We start from the raw sequence: 21,012 nt of genomic DNA on the forward strand, positions 1-21,012 counted from the left end.
CGCAGGTGGGAATTCTCCCTGCCATATATCCTACATTCCCGCTCCTGGCCTCAACCTTTGTTAGTCTTTGCCCTTACTCTCTAGTCCCTTCCCTGTTCCCATTCCACCACTACAGTGTCCTCTATTCCACTAACACACCCAATCATTTTAACTCTCTCCTTTTGTGCTAACCCTTCATCCTCCGTCTAATATCATGACTGCACCTAGCTACCCTACCTTCTCTCCACCTCATCCCTTTTTGTGCTTCCAAATAAATAGCACTTTACCATCATCCTCACCTACTCTGCTATCCCTCTTCCTACCTGCCCCAGCCTCCTCCTCACCCCCACCATCTGACTGCCTCTCTCATCATGTGCAGCCACTCACAGTGATACGAAAGCGCTGGCAGGTCGACAGATACACAAACACATACATACACACAAATTCAAGCTTTCGCAACTAATGGTTGCTTTGTCAGGAAAGAGGGAAGGAGAGGGAAAGATGAAAGGGTGTGGGTTTTAAGGGAGAGGCTAAAGAGTCATTCCAATCCCGGGAGCAGAAAGACTTACCTTAGGAGGAAAAAAGGACAGGTATACACTCGCGCACACACACACACACACACACACACACACACACACACACACACACACACACACACATATCCATCCGCACATACACAGACACAAGCAGACATTTGTAAAGGCAAAAAGCCTTGTCTGCAGACAAATAGGTGTGTGTGTGTGTGTGTGTGTGTGTGTGTGTGTGTGTGTGTGTGTGTGTGTGTGTGTGGGCGAGCGAGCGAGTGTATACCTGTCCTTTTTCCCCCTAAGGTAAGTCTTTCCGCTCCCGGGATTGGAATGACTCCTTGCCCTCTCCCTTAAAACCCACATCCTTTCGTCTTTCCCTCTCGTTCCCTCTTTCCTGATGAAGCAACCGTAGGTGAATATTCCAGGAGTGGTGAGAAGAGGAACAGCACAAAGATGAGGCAATCAAGGAACCTATCATCATACACACCAAGACTCAGATGTTTTAAACAGTTATGAGAGGACACAGAACAAGATTTGTTAACCTGTATACCAGCACTGACTCTGGAATCTGGTAACCATTACTGTGAAAAAGGGAATAAAAAACAGAACTGAAAAATTTTGGATGCTCGTTTCACACAAGTGAACTCAAAGCGAGGGATACAAAACTCAGTGGTTTTGCCCAGGTGCTACGGACATGTACATGCACGCTGCTCAAGTTTTCCCACAGTGCTACTGAAATGTGTGTGTGTCCTAAGCCACTGACAATTGCTGAAGACAAGTTACTTCCAAATTTTTGCAAATAAAAATCTTGGATGTTTGTCATGCAAACTGTGTGCCTCTGTGTGCTATCATTTGCAAAAAACCTCACTTCGGTATCTTGAACTTATATGACGACTGTCATGGTCTCACAATGCCCAATGCACGCTGACTGAACTGGAAATCTCACATGCAACCATCCATTAGATATAAAAATCAGTATGTGAAAACAAAATTAGATACCATTCTGCACTCCATTTTAAATAAAATTTCAATATTCTACCCAAGTTTCATATACTGCTATGTATGAGCTAAAATGAAGTTTATGCAATGTCTTTTTACCTCAGCATTTTGTTTGCTTAATTTGACGGAGCACAATAACTAGGACGAATAGCGAAAAAGAAACTTATTCCTTTGTCATGCAAAGATATCAGACTGTAATACGAGCATAAATCAAATTTTTTTGGTAAGTAGTTTACTAAAATCGATAAGCATTTCATAGTGGCTGGAACACCGTATCTCATCAGAGGTAGCAGCACTTTTCTATCAGTACAGCCACAACAAAGCCGGGCTCAACATGGACCATAGCTGTAGCAGCAAAAGGGTTAACTTCATGGGTATATCTGTTACCATTAAGGGAGAGGGGAAAATAGTCTAACCTCTGAATATAATTTGTTTCAATCCAGGACACAACTGTCTAAAACATTCTCATCTTAAAGGTGGACACACACACACACACACACACACACACACACACACACACACACACACCACTGTTGCAGGAATGAGTGAGGAAGTGGTGGGTGACTAGGTGAAGTGAATAAATAAAAGGGAAGAGAAATGGACAGGGGTGCAATTCCACCCTTCAGCTTTCAGTGAAAGGTCTGAAATAAGATACGAAACTCAAAACTTTATCAAAGTTTTCCACCTTTATTACAATTGTGTACACATTCCATACAGAAATTATGCCCAATTAGTAGAGCCTCCCCACTCAGCAGCTCCAGCAGTAGGGGCTGCCGCTGCCTGCGGTGCCCAGTCTTCAGGAACCTGGAAAGATATGCACCTCACTGTGATTCTGGAAAATATAAAATCTTATTTCCTTCGGCCATTGAAAAATAGAAAAACCTATTCCCAAATTTCAAGACCATCACGTAAGTCAACTGAAATGCAAATTAAACCTGTACCAAGAATAAAACAGATAAATCTAGGCAACTATCTTTTTACTGGACATTTCACAGTGCCCATTTAATAAATGAAATCACATGATTTGCAAGTAGAAATATTTAAATATTTACAGGTCCTGTTGCTTATGATTATTCAGAATATAATTTTCCTATGGCCAAAAATGGAATGAAAACTTTTGCTGGAAAACACACAGCAATCAGCTACTTCTCAAGGTGTTCAGGTGCTTTTGTCAGGGTGCGAGATCAACTCAAGTACTTCAACTGTTGCCTGGGGCTATTCCTAAGGGGGGGGGGGGGGGGGGGGGGGGGGGAGCACAAACACATCAAGAATTTCTTAAGCATCAAAGCCTTATTTGCATTGCTAAATTAAATGTCACAAACACTTTCATAAGTCAGAGCTCCTGGTGTGTTTAGAAATTAGCCTGTTCATATAGATGCTTAGGCAGCACAGTACAAATTTTTCTCACAAATCCCATCCCTAACTGCAGCTTGGGCATTACAGGTGTCTGCATATTTTGGAACTATGAAAACACACATCAGACAAAAATTGTCAGGTGCATATAAAATGTGGAAATACATAAAACAAAGGTAAGGCACAAGCAACAGAAAACAATATTTACACCAGCTTTCAAGCTCTAGCTCTTTCTCTAATAGTCACCCATCGCTGTCAGCTATAGGTGAGTAGTTGCCTTTCATTTTAATATTCTTCCATCCAGGAATTCCATCATTAAACACTGAAATAATTTGGGCTACAATAAACAGTATATAGGAGGCTTGATTAAAAACAATTTAACTTAATTCCTCAATAAAATATGTTGGCTGCTGAACTGTGTGTGCAAAACACTCAATTCATTAATCAGTACTTCAAATCTGTTTCAATTTCCAGAATTGTTCACAATTGCAGGAAATTAAGGTTAAGGTCTGCAACCATAAAGGGCTGGTTCTCTGTAATGTGGTGTTGAACTTGCTTCATAGCAGAAATCAGTCATCAATAGAGTCTCTCACCCATACTGCTCTTGTCTACAGATATTTTGATTATCTCCAAAAAAACTGCCTGGAATATCCATCTTTCACTAATGTACATTCATCTAATTCTTTACAAATTGCTGAAAGAACAAGTTAAAAGACTTTAATGCAAAAAGATATCAAGCATGGTTTCACTAGTGCAAATGAATGTTCAGTATCCTGAATCTGCACCTGTGGATATTCAATTTTTCAACATCCAGTTCCTGATGAAAACTTGTTTTCAGTTACTAATCTCACAATAATTTTATTGATATCAAGGAAAAGACAAACTGCCTATTGGCTTCTGTCTCGGGTTCTTCAGCCGACGTTCATCTAATGATTTTTCTGACGTTTCGCCAGCACGAGTGGCTGGCATTGTCAAAGCTTCACCCTCCATTGCCGGTGGTGAACTGGAGCCGAGCTCGCGGCCGCAGACTATATGTACCTGGCACGCCAACGTCCGAGGGCTTCTCCGCGGTCATTTCCGGTGCGGTTCTCCTCTTGCTACCTGCGACGGTCGTTCGCTGCAGTACGGGAAGCCAGGATCCGTTTACCTTAAGGCTTTCCTCTTTCTTGTTCAAACTGTTCACATGTTTTTGTATTTCTACAGCTTCTCTAAACAAGCGCGTGTGATAGTGCTTCTCTACAGCCAGAACTTCCGTGTCGGCGAATTTTATTACGTGGTCGGTCTCATTCAGTGCGTGCTCTGCCACGGCCGATTTCTCCACCTGCCCCAACCTGCAATGTCGCTTATGCTCTTTGATCCTGTTGTTAATGGATCGTCCAGTCAGTCTGACAAACTTTCCCACATGTGCATGGTTTTTTTTTTTTTTTTTTGGTGTTTAAGCGCGCTCAACTACTGAGGTCATTAGCGCCCAGTCACAGTTATTAGAGCACATGGAATCTAGTAAAACTCAAGGGGAGGGGGGGACACCAGAAAGGCTTGACAAAGATGCAGATAAAACAAGTAAAATTGTTAGATGTCTTCGGACAAGCCAGTCAAAGTTATAAAACGCAGAATATGAGCAGCTGCTCGAGCGTCATCAGCTAAAATATCCGGTAAAGTAGATGGCAGGGACAGGACAACACGAGATTGACTAAAGCGGGGACACGACAATAAAACATGGCGCACTGTTGATGCCTGACCACAAGGGCACTGCGGGGCTGGGTCACCGGAGAGCAGGTAGCGGTGGCTAAACTGGCAATGGCCAATCCGCAACCTGGTCAGAAGGACCTCCTCTCGCCGAGATGGTCAGGGAGCAGGTTGTCCAAGCAGTTGGGAGCGGTTTTACTGCCCGGAGCATGTTTCCTTGGAGGGATGACCAAGCATCCCACCACAACGACACAAGCCTCTTACAAACATCTCCAAGAACGTCAGATGATGGGACGCAATGGGAGGCTGGGCGAGGCAGGAGGACTGTCGCCTTGGCTGCAGCATCCGCAGCCTCATTCCCAGGCACTCCTACACGTCCGGGAACCCACAGAAAGCTGACAGAACCATTATCAGCGAAAGAATGGAGGGACTGCTGTATCCGTTGAACCAAGGGATGGACCGGATAGGGAGCTCCAAGGCTCTGAAGAGCACTGAGTGAGTCAGAGCAGAGTACATACGATGAATGGCGGTGGCGGCGGGCATACTGAATGGCCTGATGGAGAGCAAAAAGCTCGGCCGTAAAGCTGGAACATTGGTCGAGGAGCCGGTATTTAAAGATGGCGGCCCCGACGACAAAGGCACAGCTGACACCATCGTCAGTTTTGGAGCCATCGGTGTAAATAAAGGTGTGACCGGCAAGTCGAGCACGAAGTTCGACAAACCGTGAGCAATACACTGCAGCCGGAGTACCCTCCTTCGAGAGTGAGCTGAGGTCGAGATAAATATGAACCGGAGCCTGGAGCCAAGGTCGTGTCGGGCTCTCACCCTCTCTGAAGGTGGTAGGGAGGGCAAAATCCAATTGTCGAAGCAGGAGACAGAAGCGGACTCCGGGGGGCAGCAGGGCAGACACATACAACCCATACTGTCGGTCGAGAGAATCGGCGAAGAAGGACTGGTAAGAGGGGTGGTTGGGCATAGACAACAATCGGCAGGCATACCGACACAGCAGTACGTCGCACCGGTAGGTCAATGGTAATTCGGCAGCTTCAGCATAAAGACTCTCGACAGGACTAGTGTAGAAGGCTCCGGTCGCAAGACGTAACCCCCGATGGTGGATGGAGTTGAGACGGTGTAAGAGGGATGGCCGAGCAGACGAGTAGACGAAGCTCCCATAATCCAGCTTCGATCGGACTATGGACCGATACAAGCGAAGCAGGACAGTGCGATCCGCTCCCCAAGATGAACCACTAAGAACTCTGAGGACATTAAGGGAACGTGTACAACGGGCCGCCAAATAAGAGACATGCGGAGACCAACACAGTTTCCTGTCCAACGTGAGCCCTAGAAACTTAGTTGTGTCCACAAATGGGAGAACAACGGGACCGAGATGTAAGGATGGCGGAAGGAACGCTTTATATCGCCAAAAGTTGATACAAACCGTCTTCTCTTCAGAGAACCGGAAGCCATTTGCCACGCTCCATGAGTATAGGCTGTCTAGACAACGCTGAAGGCAGCGCTCCAGGAGGCATGTTCTCTGGGCACTGCAGTAGATCACGAAGTCATCGACAAAGAGAGAGCCTGAGACATTAGGTGGAATGCATTCCATAATTGGATTGATCGCAATGGCAAAAAGGGCTACGCTCAAGACGGAGCCCTGAGGCACTCCGTTCTCCTGGAGGAAGACGTCTGACAATACGGAACCCATACGTACCCTAAACTTTCGATCCGTTAAAAAGGAATCAATAAAAAGAGGCAGGCGACCGCGTAGGCCCCACCTGTGCATAGTGCAGAGGATACCTCCTCTCCGGCAGGTATCATAAGCCTTCTCCAAATCGAAGAACACGGCTACCGTTTGGCGCCTTCGCAAAAAGTTGTTCATGATGAATGTCGACAAGGTCACAAGGTGATCAACAGCGGAGCGGCGGCGTCGAAAGCCGCATTGGACATTGGTAAGTAGCCGTCGAGATTCAAGAATCCAAACTAACTGAGCATGAACCATGCGCTCCATCACCTTACAGACACAGCTTGTAAGAGAAATGGGGGCGGTAACTAGAAGGAAGGTGTCTATCCTTCCCGGGTTTGGGTATAGGAACAATGACGGCGTCACGCCAACGCATGGGGACCTGACCTTCGGTCCAGAAGCGATTGTAGGTACGAAGAAGGAAGCTTTTGCCCGCCGGAGAAAGGTGTGCCAGCATCTGAACGTGAATGGCATCTGGCCCCAGAGCAGAGGACCGGGACAGTGCAAGCGCACGTTCGAGTTCCCGCATAGTAAAGGGGGCATGTTTCCAGATTCAGCGAGTGGAAGGAAGGTCGCCGAGCCTCTTCTGCCTCTTTCCTGGGAAGGAAGGCAGGGTGGTAATGGGCGGAGCTTGAAATGTCCGCGAAAAACCGGCCGAAGGCGTTGGAGACAGCCACAGGATCAACGAGGACCTAATTATAGGAGGTCAGGCCAGGTACCGAGGAGTGGGCCTTAATGCCCGACAGCCAGCGCAGGCCACCCCATACGATAGAAGAGGGAGTAAAACTGTTAAAGAAGCTGGTGAAAGAGGCCCAACAAGTTTTTTTGCTGTCTTTGATGACTCTACGGCATTGCGCTCGGAGTCGTTTGTAGCCAATACAATTCGCCAACGTAGGATGGCGGCGAAAGGTGCGTAAAGCACGTCGTCGAGCACGGATAGCGTCTCTACAAGCCTCGTTCCACCAGGGGACGGAAACGCGACGTGAAGAAGAGGTAATACGAGGAATGGAACGTTCAGCAGCATTGATGATAACAGCCGTGAGGTATTCGACCTGATTGTCACAACTGAGAAAATCATGGTCCGGAAAGGTCGCCAGGGAGGAGTAAAGTCCCCAGTCAGCTTTCGGTATGTTCCAGCTCGAAGGACGTGGGGATGGGGTGTGGTGCAGGAGACGAACAACACAGGGGAAGTGGTCGCTCGAATAGGTGTCAGAAAGGACATACCACTCGAACCGACGGGCAAGAGTGGTAGAACAGATCGAGAGGTCCAAGTGGGAGTAGGTATGAGTAGAGTCCGAGAGGAAAGTCGGGGCGCCAGTATTGAGGCAGACAAGATTGAGATGGTTGAAGACATCCGCCAAGAGGGAGCCTCTCTGACAGGATGCAGGAGAGCCCCAAAGGGGATGATGGGCATTGAAGTCGCCAAACAATAAAAATGGCGGAGGAAGCTGAACAATCAGGTGCATCATGTCAGCCCGACTACCTGCGGATGACGATGGAGTGTAGATGGTACAAACTGAAAAAGTGGGGTGGTCAATGGGATGGGATTCTAATAGACATCGTCCCGAACGAGCAAAATGACCCCACCATGAGCTGGGATACCGTCCACAGGGGTGAGGTCCTACCGCTCCGAGGTATAGTGGGTAAAGGCAATATGGTCAGTCGGGCGCAACTTGGTTTCCTGGAGACCAAGGACGAGCGGACAGTGCAGGCGGAGGAGCAGTTGTAATTCCTCCCTATTAGATCGAATACCTCTTATGTTCCAATGTAACAAGGCCATCGCTAGTCAAAAAAGAGGGGGAACGAGACGGGGGAAGAGCTGGTCACCTCGACGGCCGCGGAGGGCCACGTTTTGAGGGAACAATGCTACAACCGGCGGTAGCCGGATCCTGTTCCATCGAGTCGTCGCCAGCTGCGGCCGCTGTCCCTGGTTGTGTAGGAGGGGCAGCATCATTTGCCAACGAGGCCAGCTGAGCGCCTGGCAGCAGAGCGTCCCGGCGAAACAGGACGTCCGGGAGCAGCGACTCACGGATGGAGCGTCAGACGAAATGCGCCGGGGTGGAGAGGGGGATAGACTTCTTCTTGGAGGCCTTCTTGGAAGTCCGAGGAGGCACAGGGATGGTGGGCTGGACCCGAACAAGGTCCTCATGCGCAGGGTCCGTTTTGGAATGCTGGACCTCGGAAGCTGGGATCCGGAACGTTTCCCCGATGGACGCCTGAGAAGAGGATCGCTTCTCAGGCAGCGGCGGGGGAGGATGGGGGTGTGTGTGTGTGGCCCCTTGGGCAGAGGGGGCGGGGGCCACGGGGGAGGAGGATTTGGAAGGGAGGGAATTGGGAGGCGGAGGCAGAGACCCCGGATGGGGGGGAGGAGGCGGAGGGGGGACAGGATAGGGGTGAGGATACCGCGGAAGGAGTGGACACAACTGAGGCAAACGAAGTGGGCAACGGCACGGGATGGAGGCGGTCATACTTCTTCCTGGCCTCAGAATAAGAGAGACGATCCAAAGTTTTGAGTTCTTGTATCTTCTTCTCCTTCTGATATGCGGGGCAGTCTGAGGATCTAGGCGAGTGGATGCCAGGACAATTAACGCACCGAGGTGGTGGGCTGCATGTATGTTCCTCACGAAGAGGATGTGCACAATCGCCACAAAGGGGCTCAGCCTCACACCGTGACGACATGTGCCCAAAGCACAAACACCGAAAACAGCGCATAGGAGGCGGGACGTAAGGTCGCACGTCGCACCGGTAGCACGTCACCTTTACCTTCTCCGGGAGAACGCCCCCTCAAAGGTGAGGATAAAGGCCCCGGTGTCGATGCAACAGCCTTTGGGGCCGCATTGGACTCGCCGGACGAAATGCACGCCGCGGTGCTCCAGGTTGGCCCTGAGCTCCTCATCAGATTGCAGCAGGAGGTCCTGATGAAAAATAACCCCCTGCGTCCTATTTAGTGCCAGATGCGGGACAATGGACACTGGGATGTCCCCTAGGCGGTCGCACGCCTGGAGCGCCGCCGACTGTGTGGCGGAGGTGGTCTTTATAAGAACGGACCCCGAACGCATCTTACTGAGAGCCTCGATTTCTCCGAAGATGTCCTCAATGTGCTGAACAAAGAACATGGGCTTGGAGCTGGCGAACGTCCCCCCATCGGTTCGAGAACAGACCCAATAGCGGGGGAAGTACTTAGCCCCAAGCCGACGGGCCTGTCCCTCCTCCCAGGGAGTGGCCAAGGGGGAAAGGGCAGGAGAACCAGAACCAGAGACAGTACCTTTCCTTTTGGAAGACTCAGCCGCAGAGCAACCTGATACATGTTGACGTTTCATCTGCGAAACGTCCGCCCTGATACCACGCACTCCGACCAGGGGCTCTCCCCACGGGTGCCACCCAGCCTCAGCAAGGGCCACCTGGCAAGATGACCGTTGCCGGGAGTCCTGATGCCCCAAGGAGACGGGCATCTACTCCTTGGCCGACGTGGGGAGGGTGCAGCTCAGGTATCGGCAGTACGATCCCTGTGCTGTCAGGGGGCTACAACCTAGAGGGTACATGACGACCCCACCACAACGGGCTGGCTACCGTGCTGGATTTCTGGTGCCATGGAAAGTCCATCATGATCGTAGGTGCAGATGGGGACGCACTATGGGCGTAACTTGTACAACCCATCAGGCGTTTAGGCCCAATTTGAGGAATAGTGGGTATGGTTACAACGCCGGTACAATGCTGAGTGCCAAGGTCTTAGTGCACTGAGGATCAGTGGTACACCACGTAAGGCATCCTTCCCCAAAAGGCTCGTACTTCTGTAGAATTTTGAAAAATGGAGGTCAAACCCCAAGGGGGACCATCACATGGAAGGCCGAAACGGTTGAAACTCCTTTTAGTTGCCTCTTACGACAGGCAGGAATACCTCGGGGCCTATTCTTACCCCGGACCCGCAGGGGGGATGTGCATGGCATACGGTATATTCCCAACATTGCAAGTGGGTCTCTTTTCTCCTTCGCCGATCTAAGACACTCTTTGATCTTCCTTGTCGGTTTGAAAATCGTCTTTACGCCATGTTTGCACAATATATGGCCGATTCTGTCAGTCACTCTGGGAATGTACGGTAGAAAGGCCGTACCCGACATGGTTCCTTACTTCGCCGAGTGTTTGGCTCTGTTACACTTCTAATGTAATTTGTGGAGTACCCATTGCTCCTCAGAACAGTTTCCAGGTATTGCATTTCTCGTTTGAGGTGTTGTGGCTCACATATTCGTCCTGCTCTTGTTACGAGCGTAATAATCATGCCTCTTTTCTGGCTCGGTTGGTGGTTTGACAGTTTGTGCAGGTATCGGTCCGTGTGTGTAGATTTTCGATACACGCTGTGTCCCAGGTTTTCACCGTCCCTTGTGACCAGCACATCTACAAATGGCAGTTTCTTGTCTTTTTCTACTTCCATGGTAAATGTTATGTTGGCATGGAAGCTGTTCAAGTGCCTTAAGAAGTCACCGAGCTGTTCTTCACCATGGCTCCACACCACGAAAGTATCATTGACGTACCTGTACCACACCTTAGGTTTGCAAGTCGCCGAGTCCAGTGCCTGTGCTTCGAATTGTTCCATGAAGAAGTTGGCCACCACTGGACTGAGAGGACTACCCATGGCGACGCCTTCCAGCTGTTCATAGAAATCACTATTCCACGTGAAATAGCTCGTGGTGAGACATGCATGGAAGAGCTTTTTGATGTCTTGCGGGAACATGGAACCGATGTGCTCCAGAGCGTCACTGAGTGGCACTTTCGTAAATAACAAAACAACATCAAAGCTGACCAGTATGTCATTTGGTGCAGGTTTCAGTTCCTTCAGCTTCTCAATGAAATGTCCCGAGTCCTTAATGTATGTGTCGGTCTTCCCCACGTGTGGCTGGAGCAGAGGGGCCAAGTGTTTTGCCAGTTTATACGTTGAGCCAGGAGCACTAACGATCGGTCTCAGTGGAACGTTGTTCTTATGGATCTTGGGTAATCCATACAGCCGAGGTGGTACGGCTTCTGTGTTGCGCAGGTTTCTCTGTATGTCCACTGGCAGAGAAGACGCCTTGATTAATCGATTCGTATTCCGAGTGATACGCTGCGTCGGATCTGCACTTAGTTTTCGGTACGTCGTCGGATCTAATAGGTCTCGGATCTTTTGCTCATAATCTTCGGTCTTCTTTACGACGGTCGCATTCCCCTTATCAGCAGGCAGTACCAATATACTCTTGTCGGCGTTGAGATTCTTAATGGCTTGTACCTCTTCTTTCTTCAGGTTGCAAGCTGGTGGTAAGAGCCTGATCATTCCTTTACATTTTTCTCACTCAGTTTCAACAGTCACTATGGATAAAAGTAACTTAATCTCTTTTTTGGCGTAGAAAATTGTGTGTTCAGTGCCCCACACCTTGTAGTTACTTATCAGTAACTTGTTTGTACCATCAACTACTATGAAAAATCTTCATTATTGTTAGCACTTTCGAGGGCCGCAATCATCAAGCAAAATTTCTTAATCACAGTATCTGTGTGAATTCACCTATTCAATACCAATCAATAAGTCATGAATGTATCTACATACAACAAGATTTGTTCAGCAGTATCACTGTATTGCCAGGTATGAGGAATTTTACCTGTGATGCCCAATCTTCACTGGCAGGAAATGCAGCTGGTGCTGGAGCACCTGGAACAGCTGGTGCCACAGGAACATCTTCACTCCAGGTAGTGGCAGCAGCAGCTGCTGCTTCTGGAGCAACTGGTTCCTGAGCCCAACTATCTGCAGTGGCAGTAGCAGTGAAGTCTGGAATCTCTGGCTTCGCAGGGACCAGCATTTCCTTAATTACCTCCTCTTTCTCAGCCTGAAATTAAGATGAACTCAGAGCCTTATTTTTGCTGGAAAACCTAACATCAAATTAGATAATTACACTAACAAACAAAGCTTAAGGGATAGCATTTTTATAATAATGGCAACAACTTGTCAGTGCACAGATCTATTTTAACTGCTTATTAGTTCCCCAAGGATACCAATGTGCTATTAGCAAAAACATGTGAACTCGCTATACTACGGGCATATTGACAAAGGAATCTATCAAAGTTGTGCTGACATTAAATATCTAGTAGTTATCAGCCTGCAGTGCATACTTTACTGAAAACATTGCAATGTTGCAGTGAAGATATTATATACCACAGAAATTATGTGACTGCAAATTCACCTCAATATTTCACATGGACATGTTAAGGCATGCACTGCCAGTGCATGCCTTAACATGTCCATGTGAAATATTGAGGTGAATTTGCAGTCACATAATTTCTGTGGTAGTAATATCTTCACTGGCAACATTGCAGATGGTTTTCAGTAGAGTTTTTATCAGACAGCATGAAGTAATTTGCTCACTCTTATGATACATCAGGATGACTATGGGCTACTGACATGACATCCAACGTTATCAACACTTTTCAGATATACACGAGTTGTTGAGTTCACCTTCAGGTTACCTAGCAGGGTCAGTCAAGAGCACAAAAGAACATTTTTTTCTGTCTTATTTTGACGTTTTAGTCAGAAGATATACTTAATGACACTCTTTACTGTCAGATACATAGCTACCTCATGTCTCTTGTGTTGGCTACGTAACTAAGCAAATAAAATGAAAACAATATTTCTATTGAATGGGGTCTCTGTTGACCACACACACGATAGAGTTAACAAAAATTTCTTTTTCAAGATAAGATTTCTCTTTGTTACACTGGCAATAATGATGCAACTAATAAAGATTTCAGTATGCTCATTGTTTGGAGCATGAATAGTCATTGTTTTGTCTCACTTCATTTAGTGTATTATTTGGACTTGATTTAACAGGTTACAAGTACTGTGTGTTAGTGACAAAATGACAGGTACTGTGACGTGATTTAAACAAACCAGAATACCTTAGTGGAGTAATCTCCATTATAGAAAATGGTGACATTGAGGAAATAAATAGTGACAATGGATCAGAATCAGCAGAAAATGAGACTGTGTTAGAGGCAAGAGAAAAAAAAAATAGCACATGAAATAGAAAACACTGTTGTTGAAGATGATGATAATGATTATAGCAACACACCATATATAAAAAAAAATATGTAACTAAAAATGGAATATCTTGGTCTAAAAATTCCACCAAAAGCTACGTGTCTAACTGTTTATGGTGTTCTTTTAAGTGCTTCCAGGACTTACAGTAGATCTAGTGGAACCGGATCAGTAAGTGATGCTTTCAAGTTGTTCTTTCATGACAGTATTTTAGAAATCCTTGTGAAATGTACCTCTGCCACATACCTCATGGTAGTTTGCAGAGTATTGATGCAGATAAAAAAGCACAGGCATATTATGATGAGTGGGATGCTACATACCTAGAAAATCAGAAACCAAGGTTGGCAAAAGATGTAGATGAGTACTCGTGTGCACTGAAAGCTAAACATGGGAGCCTGTAGCATTATTGTTAACTGCAGATCCTATGTACAATAAAAAAATTTCCTGCTTCAATGTCTATTCCAACAATTACCTACATTCATCAGATCTGATGACACTACAAGAAACTAAAGGTTTTGGTGGATTTCTAGACCAAGATATTCCATTTTTAGTTACATAATTTTTTTATATATTTGGTGTGTTGTTATGATCATCATCATCATCATCATCATCATCATGCTATCAGAGATGACTGTACATTGCCAATAACTGTAGGTCAATTACAATTCTCATTAACATCTCTTAGTATACAAAGAACTTGCTTCCTTCTGGGGGCATTGACCGTTTGTTGTTTATATGAAGTCAAAGCCAGCTAAGTGAAAGTATGGGATTTTGATTGATGTAAAATCAAATTATGCTTTGAACTTACAAGAGTATACTGGAAAAGAAAGATTTTCCTAGAGAAAAATCAAGGAAAAAGTGTAGTGCTGGATCCAACTAGCTGGTTACATCACCACTGAATCTGTCTGCCTCTTCCACAAGTAATTTAACTTCACACAAGAAATTTGACTACATGGAACAACAAGGACTAAATACCTGAAGTTTTGTTGCCTAACCCCATAAAGAAAGCAATGTCACCCATCTTAGTTTTTCATAATGATCTTACATTAGTCCTATGCCACAAAGAATAATCGTTCTCCGATCCTGCTTAGTACCAAGCATTACGACAAAGGTAGGTGACACTGAAAGCTACAAACAAAACTTAATTCTGGAATATATCACCACCAAGGGGGTGGGCTTCAATACAATGAACAAGATGGTCAATGAATACTATGTGAAAAGAACCACATCACTTCACTTTATTACTCAAATTTTCAACACAAAAGTGTTTGAATGCTTATGTATTATGGAAGACACACAATCAGCATCTTCCATCAAGTTCTATGAAATATATTTGTCATTTACTTAAAGCATTCTGTTATATTTTGTACTAATTTCTATTCAAGCTAGAACTCAATTCCATTTTATTCATTGGTCTTATAATTTAACTCCAAGTATTTACACTATTTATTCTGTGTGTCTACAGAGATGTTAACAGCAGCACTTGTTATAAACTGTATGAACAAAAGTTAGTTTATGTGAAATCTCAAGGGATTTGAGTGCAACTGTATGATAGATCTACCCTGAAGGTTTAAATTCAAATGTCCTCTTAACATTACCATAGGTACATATGTCATTCTGTTCAGAAGTTTAAAAGTTTTTAATTATAATTATCTCATAAATAACCCAAAATCATAACAGAAGCCCCACTGTATCACAATTATGAACTTCCTATTAATTCTACTTCTATAGATCAAGCTTCAAAATGCTAATCACTGCAAAATCAGAGGGTGTATTCTGCACTATTTTTTAATATAAATGGTAACTTCAGCTTCCACTTCTCTGAGTAGCTTATGGTCCCTGGAAATCTTAAAATACTAACAAACTTCTTATTCAGCATGGGCAAAGCAAAACAAAATTACAGAACCACTCTTAATAAACAGATAAATGAGCCACTGCCAATTGTCAAACAACTCTTCTAATCAGCCAGGCAGCCATACTGCATGCACAAATTGAACACCATCTGTCAGAATGCCTGGGATTCCCACACGATCGGCAACCAGCAACCGATCATTGTGATTTGCCCCCCCCCCCCCCCCCACACACACACACACACTATGAAGTGATCAGTCATCCATGCGACAGACTGCTGTAATACTTCGCTTGTGTGTGGAGTCCTTCAAATATGTACAAAGTAGTGACGTAACGCTCATCAAGAGCAGTTTATAGTTGTGAAGTATTTCATAGTCTTTGTCCTAAAGCCTTTGACACAGGTACTTGATTGTGCACTGTGTGTTGTCATCATAAATGGTGCATTTTCTTTGCAACTTAAGTTTCATTTTGGTGTTATTTTTTCGTTCATGTTTTACTGCTGCAATAGTGGTCTAGAGTAGAGAATCTGTTCTTACTAGTGAGAATTACGAAAATTTAACTTGAAACTAAAACAACGAAAAATGCCTGGGTGTCCTGAGGCGTATACACCCTGAATAAACTACTAACACACAGAAGTTGCACTAACCAAGTATCACAGCCAGCTTTTGGACCGAAGAAAACAATTTTTAAAATAACTTAGCACTTGTGAGTGGTAATGTATCCTGTGTACCAGTGCCATGACTGCCAATTACTGCCAGAGAAAACATGGAAGTTTCAGCAACACCGATGTCAGCAATAAACATTACCGTTGGGTAAGAACGATGACCAAAACTATGGTGAAAACTTTGGATAAACATGAATGCATTTCACTCTTGCTTACGGAAAGTATGAGCATAGACAAATTTGCTTGATGTTATTGAAATTGGACTGCTGCTGTCTTCTCAAGAGGGATGTCTTGCTTCATAGGCCTGATAAATATCTGCATCTCATATTTTGAAAAACAAGTGCACAGATTGGACACAAAAGCATGGTCTGGGAAAATCTTTTTGTTCTTCCTTTATGTTATGTTAACATGCAAAAACTAGTTACAAATCCATTTTTGGACATTATGTTTCCCTTACGTTATTTCTTACTTAATGAGGACAGAATATTTCAATAAAAAAAAAGCACCTTGGCCCACCACTTCATTCCCACAAATCTGGAAGACCATGATCAACACTTAACTTCAAATAATATTGTCGGATCTAAACTGAATTGAACAAATGTGCAACTAACTTTTTTGTATCTTATGAAATATTGGCATATGTTACATATACAAAACATTTTGCACAAAATAATCTAATCACTTTCATACAGCCACTTTAACATGTGAAGTGCAGGCTAGGACATATATTTTTTTAAAACTACAAAAGCATGCATAAAGATATGAAGAGGGGAGGAGGTTCTAACAAGTGCATATTTTGCACCTTTTGCCCCACTCCCAACTTCATTAAAGCAGGACTTGTTAACCTTCTCTCCCTCCCCTGGTCCCTACAGTGGAAACATTTTTTCACCACCAAACCAAAGACCAGTGTTGAACCATGACTAACTCAGCTCATTCCTCCATCCAACTGCGATCCACCCCCACTGTCCTGTAATCACTCCCTGTTAACTTTCTAGAATTTCTTAATCTCGATCTTGCCTCAGCATCAGTCCCCAAAATCCCTCAACATGCAGACTAACCTTACACCTACAGAAAGAAACGCAACCCACCACCTAAAAACTTCGACCTTATAACCCTACCAGTGGATTAAGGCTCCACCACCACTGTTTTGAACCGCAGGAATTAGCTGGCATACGGACTCTGCCAGCTGTCAGATACACCTTACACCATCCTATGCTAACCTATTCATGGGCCATCTAGAGGAATCCTTCCTATACATCCAGAATCCTAAGCCCCTCACCTGGTTCAGATTCACTGATGACATCTTTGCTATCTGGATCAAAGATGAGGACACCCTATCCACATTCCTCCAGAACCTCAACAACTTCTCCCCCATTTGCTTCACCTGGTCCAACTCCACTCACCTTCCTTGAAGATGCTGACCACCTTGAAGATGGCTACATCAGTACCTCCGTCCATATCAAACTTACTAACCACCAGCAATACCTCCACTTTGACAGCAGCCACCCATTCCGTACCAAAAAATCCATTCTTTACAGCCTAGCCACCTGTGATCGTCACATCTGCAGTGACAAGCAGTTCCTCTCGAAATATACTAAGGGTCTCACTGAAGCCTTCACGAACCATAATTATCCTCCCAGCCTTGTACAAAAACAAATATCCCGATCTTATCTTTCCAGCCTCCCACCACCTCACAAACCCCCACTGTGCGGCTACATCCTCCTCTTAACTCAGTAGCACCTAGGACTGGAGCAACTGAATTACATTCTCCACCAGGGTTTCGACTACCTCCCATCATGCCTTGAAATGAGAGATGTCCTGCCCACTATCCTTCCCACCCCTCCCACACTGATATACCACCAACAATCGAACCTACACAACATACTCGTCCACCCCTACACAAGCCCTGCACCCAACCCTTTAACCTCATGGCTCATAACCTTGTAATAGACCCAGATTCCAGACCTGTCCCACACATCCTCCCAACACAACCTACTTCAGTCCAGTCACAATCATCATCCATACAATCAAAGGCCAACCCTTTAACCTCATGGCTCATAACCTTGTAATAGACCCAGATTCCAGACCTGTCCCACACATCCTCCCAACACAACCTACTTCAGTCCAGTCACAATCACCATCCATACAATCAAAGGCTGGGCTACCTGTGAAACCAGTCATGTGATCTACAACCTAAGCTGCAACAACTATGCTGCATTCTATATGGATGACAACCAACAAGCTGGCTGTTGGCATAAATGGGCACTGACAAACTGTGGCCAAGAAACAAGTGGACCACTCTGTTGCTGGACACACTGCCAAACACGACATCCTTCATTTCAATGACTGCTTCACAGCCTGTGCCATATGAATCATTCCCACTAACACCAGCTTTTCTGAATTGCACAGGTGGGAACTTTCCCTGCAGTATGTCCCACGTTTCCGTAACCTTCCTGGCCTCAACCTTTGTTAGTCATTGTCCTCTCCCATCTACCCCTTCTCTGTTCCCATTCCAGCCCTACAAAGCCCTCATTCCACCATTGCGCCCAACCTTTCTTGCTTCTCTCCTTTTCCACTATCCTCATCCCCTCTCCCTACCTGTCTGTTCCCCTCTATCAACCACCTGACTGCACATAGCTTCCCTACCCTCTTTCCACCTCCTTATTCCTGCACGCTCCCCAACAGCATGTCACTGCCACCCTGCCCCCAGCCTTCTCCTTACTCCCATGCAGTCGCCACTTTTCAACACACCCTAGTGCTGCTGCTCGCAGAGTGGCCTCAGTTGCCCGAGACTACAGTTGTATGTGTTGAGTTGCATGAGTGTGTATGTGTCTGTTGTCTAATTTTGACGAAGGCTTCACTAGTCGAAAGCTGTATTTATGACAGTCTTTTTTATTGTGCCTATCTGAGACTCGGCATCTCTGCTATATGGTGATAATATTATGAAAAAGGAAGTTGCTAAGTGCATATTTTTGTATGTCAAAATGGCCCAGCACAGCCAATTGCAATATCCACTACCATGCACGAAGTTTATTTCAAAAACACAGTGGAATGACAAACTCAGTAATTATAAATGAACTAGATCCCAGTATCACTTATAACAAATACTACCAAGTCTTACTTCTGTTTATTTTTCTTATCCAGTATTTTACACCACAATACACTTGTTTTTCCTCCAATGTTTTGTAGATCTTTTTTTCAACACACCTCTACATACTCAAGAATACATACCTCCTCTGGGTCCCTCCAGAAGAACAAGTCAACAACAACATCCCATTTCCCGTCGCGAGGTATGGAACCACGGAATCTCAAAACTTCCCTTGCAAGCAGCCACCACATCAGCCCGATGGAATGTGTGCTCTGTCAACAAAAGACAAAAGGTAACTAGAATAAATCATTCTAATCAAGTTTATATTTCCACTGAAGTCATATGAAAACTGAATACTGCAAGAGAACTGATTCCATATCTGCCTCTATTATTGTAAGGCGACATTATCATACCTAACTTCTACATCTACATGACAACTCGACGATTCACAATTCAAGTGCCTGGCAGAGGGGTCATTAAGCCACTTTCATACAACTTAAGCCACAATTCCACTCACAAACAACACATGGGAAAAAACAACACTTAACATCTATCCACGTGAATTCCAATTTATCTCATTTTATCATCATCATCATCTCTCCTCATGTAGGATTAACAAATTACTTTCACATTCAGAAGAGAACGCTGGAGGCTGAAATTTCATTAAAGATCCCACTGCAACAAAAAATGCCTTCGTTTTAATCACTGCCACCCACTACTCGTGCATCACATCCGTGACATTCTCCCCCTAGTTTGTACTAATACGGGTTGCTCTTCTTTGAATTTCTTCAATGTCTCCACCAGCCCTATCTGGAAAGTACTTAGTACCAAACATCAATATTCCACCACAGCACAGACAAGCACAGGCAGTCTCTTTAGTGGATTTGTTACATCTTCTAAGAGTTCTTTCTGTCAATAAAAAGCAGCCCTTTGGCTTGGCTTGCCTTACCGATATTAAGTATGTCACTGTTCCAATTTAAGTTTTTCATAGCTTATCCCTGTCCGCAGCTCGTGGTAGCATTCCTGCTTCCTGAGCATGGGATCCCGAGTTCGATTCCCGGCAGGGTCAGGGATTTTTACTTGCCCCAAGATGACTGGGTGTTGTGTCGTCTCCATCATCATCAATCCCCATTATGGTCGGAGGAAGACAACGGCAAACCACCTCCACTGGAACATTGCCTTGTACAGCAGTGGGAGTCTCCCACATCGTTCCCCCACGCTCTGTCAAGAAGCGAGGGACTTCTATTTCCATAGCTTATCCCTAGGTACTAAGTTGAACTGTATGCCTTCATACTTACAACAATATAATGAAAATGATGGATTGCTACTCATCACATAGAGATGAGTTGCAGACAGAAACACCAAAAGACAGGTGTACATGTAAGCCAAAAGGCCTCCTTCTACAGCACACGACCAATCTCTGGCTACTGGTCCGGCCTCAGTGGCCAGAGACAGTGGTCACGTCTGTGCACCAACTGTGCTTGCATCAATGTGTACATTAGAAGAAAGCCTCTTTGGTCCAAAGCTCCCATGCTCAGTAGTCTTTTTGGTGTGCTTGTTTGTGATCCGACATCTCTATACAGAGAGTGGCAATCAATCCTTTCCAAGAATACTTCTGTTATTCCACGATGGATTTCCCTTTATTGATTCAGCATTTAGACTGGTGTGATTAATCGTATACTGAAATTTAACCAATTTCTTTTAGTACTCATGGATGTTCATTATTTGGGATCAACCAACCACTTTTCACACCATACAGATACTTTATCTAAATAATTATGCAACTGGTTTTGACCTTCTGATGACTTCTGAAAGATGGTAAAAGCAAACAGAACTGCTCATTTTGCCCCTACATTGTTTATTGGCAAGGAATAGCAGAGGACCTAAAACACTTCACTGGGGAACCCTCGGTATCACTTCTGTTTCAGTCTATGAATTTTCTTAAGTTGCTACGAACAGTGACCTCTCTGACAGGAAATCACAAATGCCGTCACACAAGCACACAACTGCTACATACTCCATAGGCAAGTAATTTGATTCAGGGTGTATACAGGGACAAGGAAAAAAAAT

The 21,012-nt window shown here is 45.1% G+C and overlaps 1 protein-coding gene across 2 annotated transcripts in view; it reads right to left on the minus strand.

The window, feature by feature from the left end:
• Window positions 1–2,172: 2,172 nt before the first annotated feature.
• Window positions 2,173–21,012, minus strand: part of LOC124595977 (40S ribosomal protein SA) — a 33,768-nt gene continuing 14,928 nt past the window's right edge. For both annotated transcript variants that reach the window (XM_047134919.1, XM_047134920.1), the window contains exons 5-7: window positions 19,086–19,214; window positions 11,910–12,134; window positions 2,173–2,309 (exon numbers count right to left, since the gene is read on the minus strand). In XM_047134919.1, coding sequence (XP_046990875.1) covers window positions 2,226–2,309; window positions 11,910–12,134; window positions 19,086–19,214 — 438 coding nt within the window. In that variant the 3' untranslated portion in view covers window positions 2,173–2,225. The remainder of the gene's footprint in view (window positions 2,310–11,909; window positions 12,135–19,085; window positions 19,215–21,012) is intronic.

The sequence above is a fragment of the Schistocerca americana genome, chromosome 2, assembly GCF_021461395.2.
Source record: "Schistocerca americana isolate TAMUIC-IGC-003095 chromosome 2, iqSchAmer2.1, whole genome shotgun sequence".
Taxonomy (NCBI): Eukaryota; Metazoa; Arthropoda; class Insecta; order Orthoptera; family Acrididae; genus Schistocerca; species Schistocerca americana.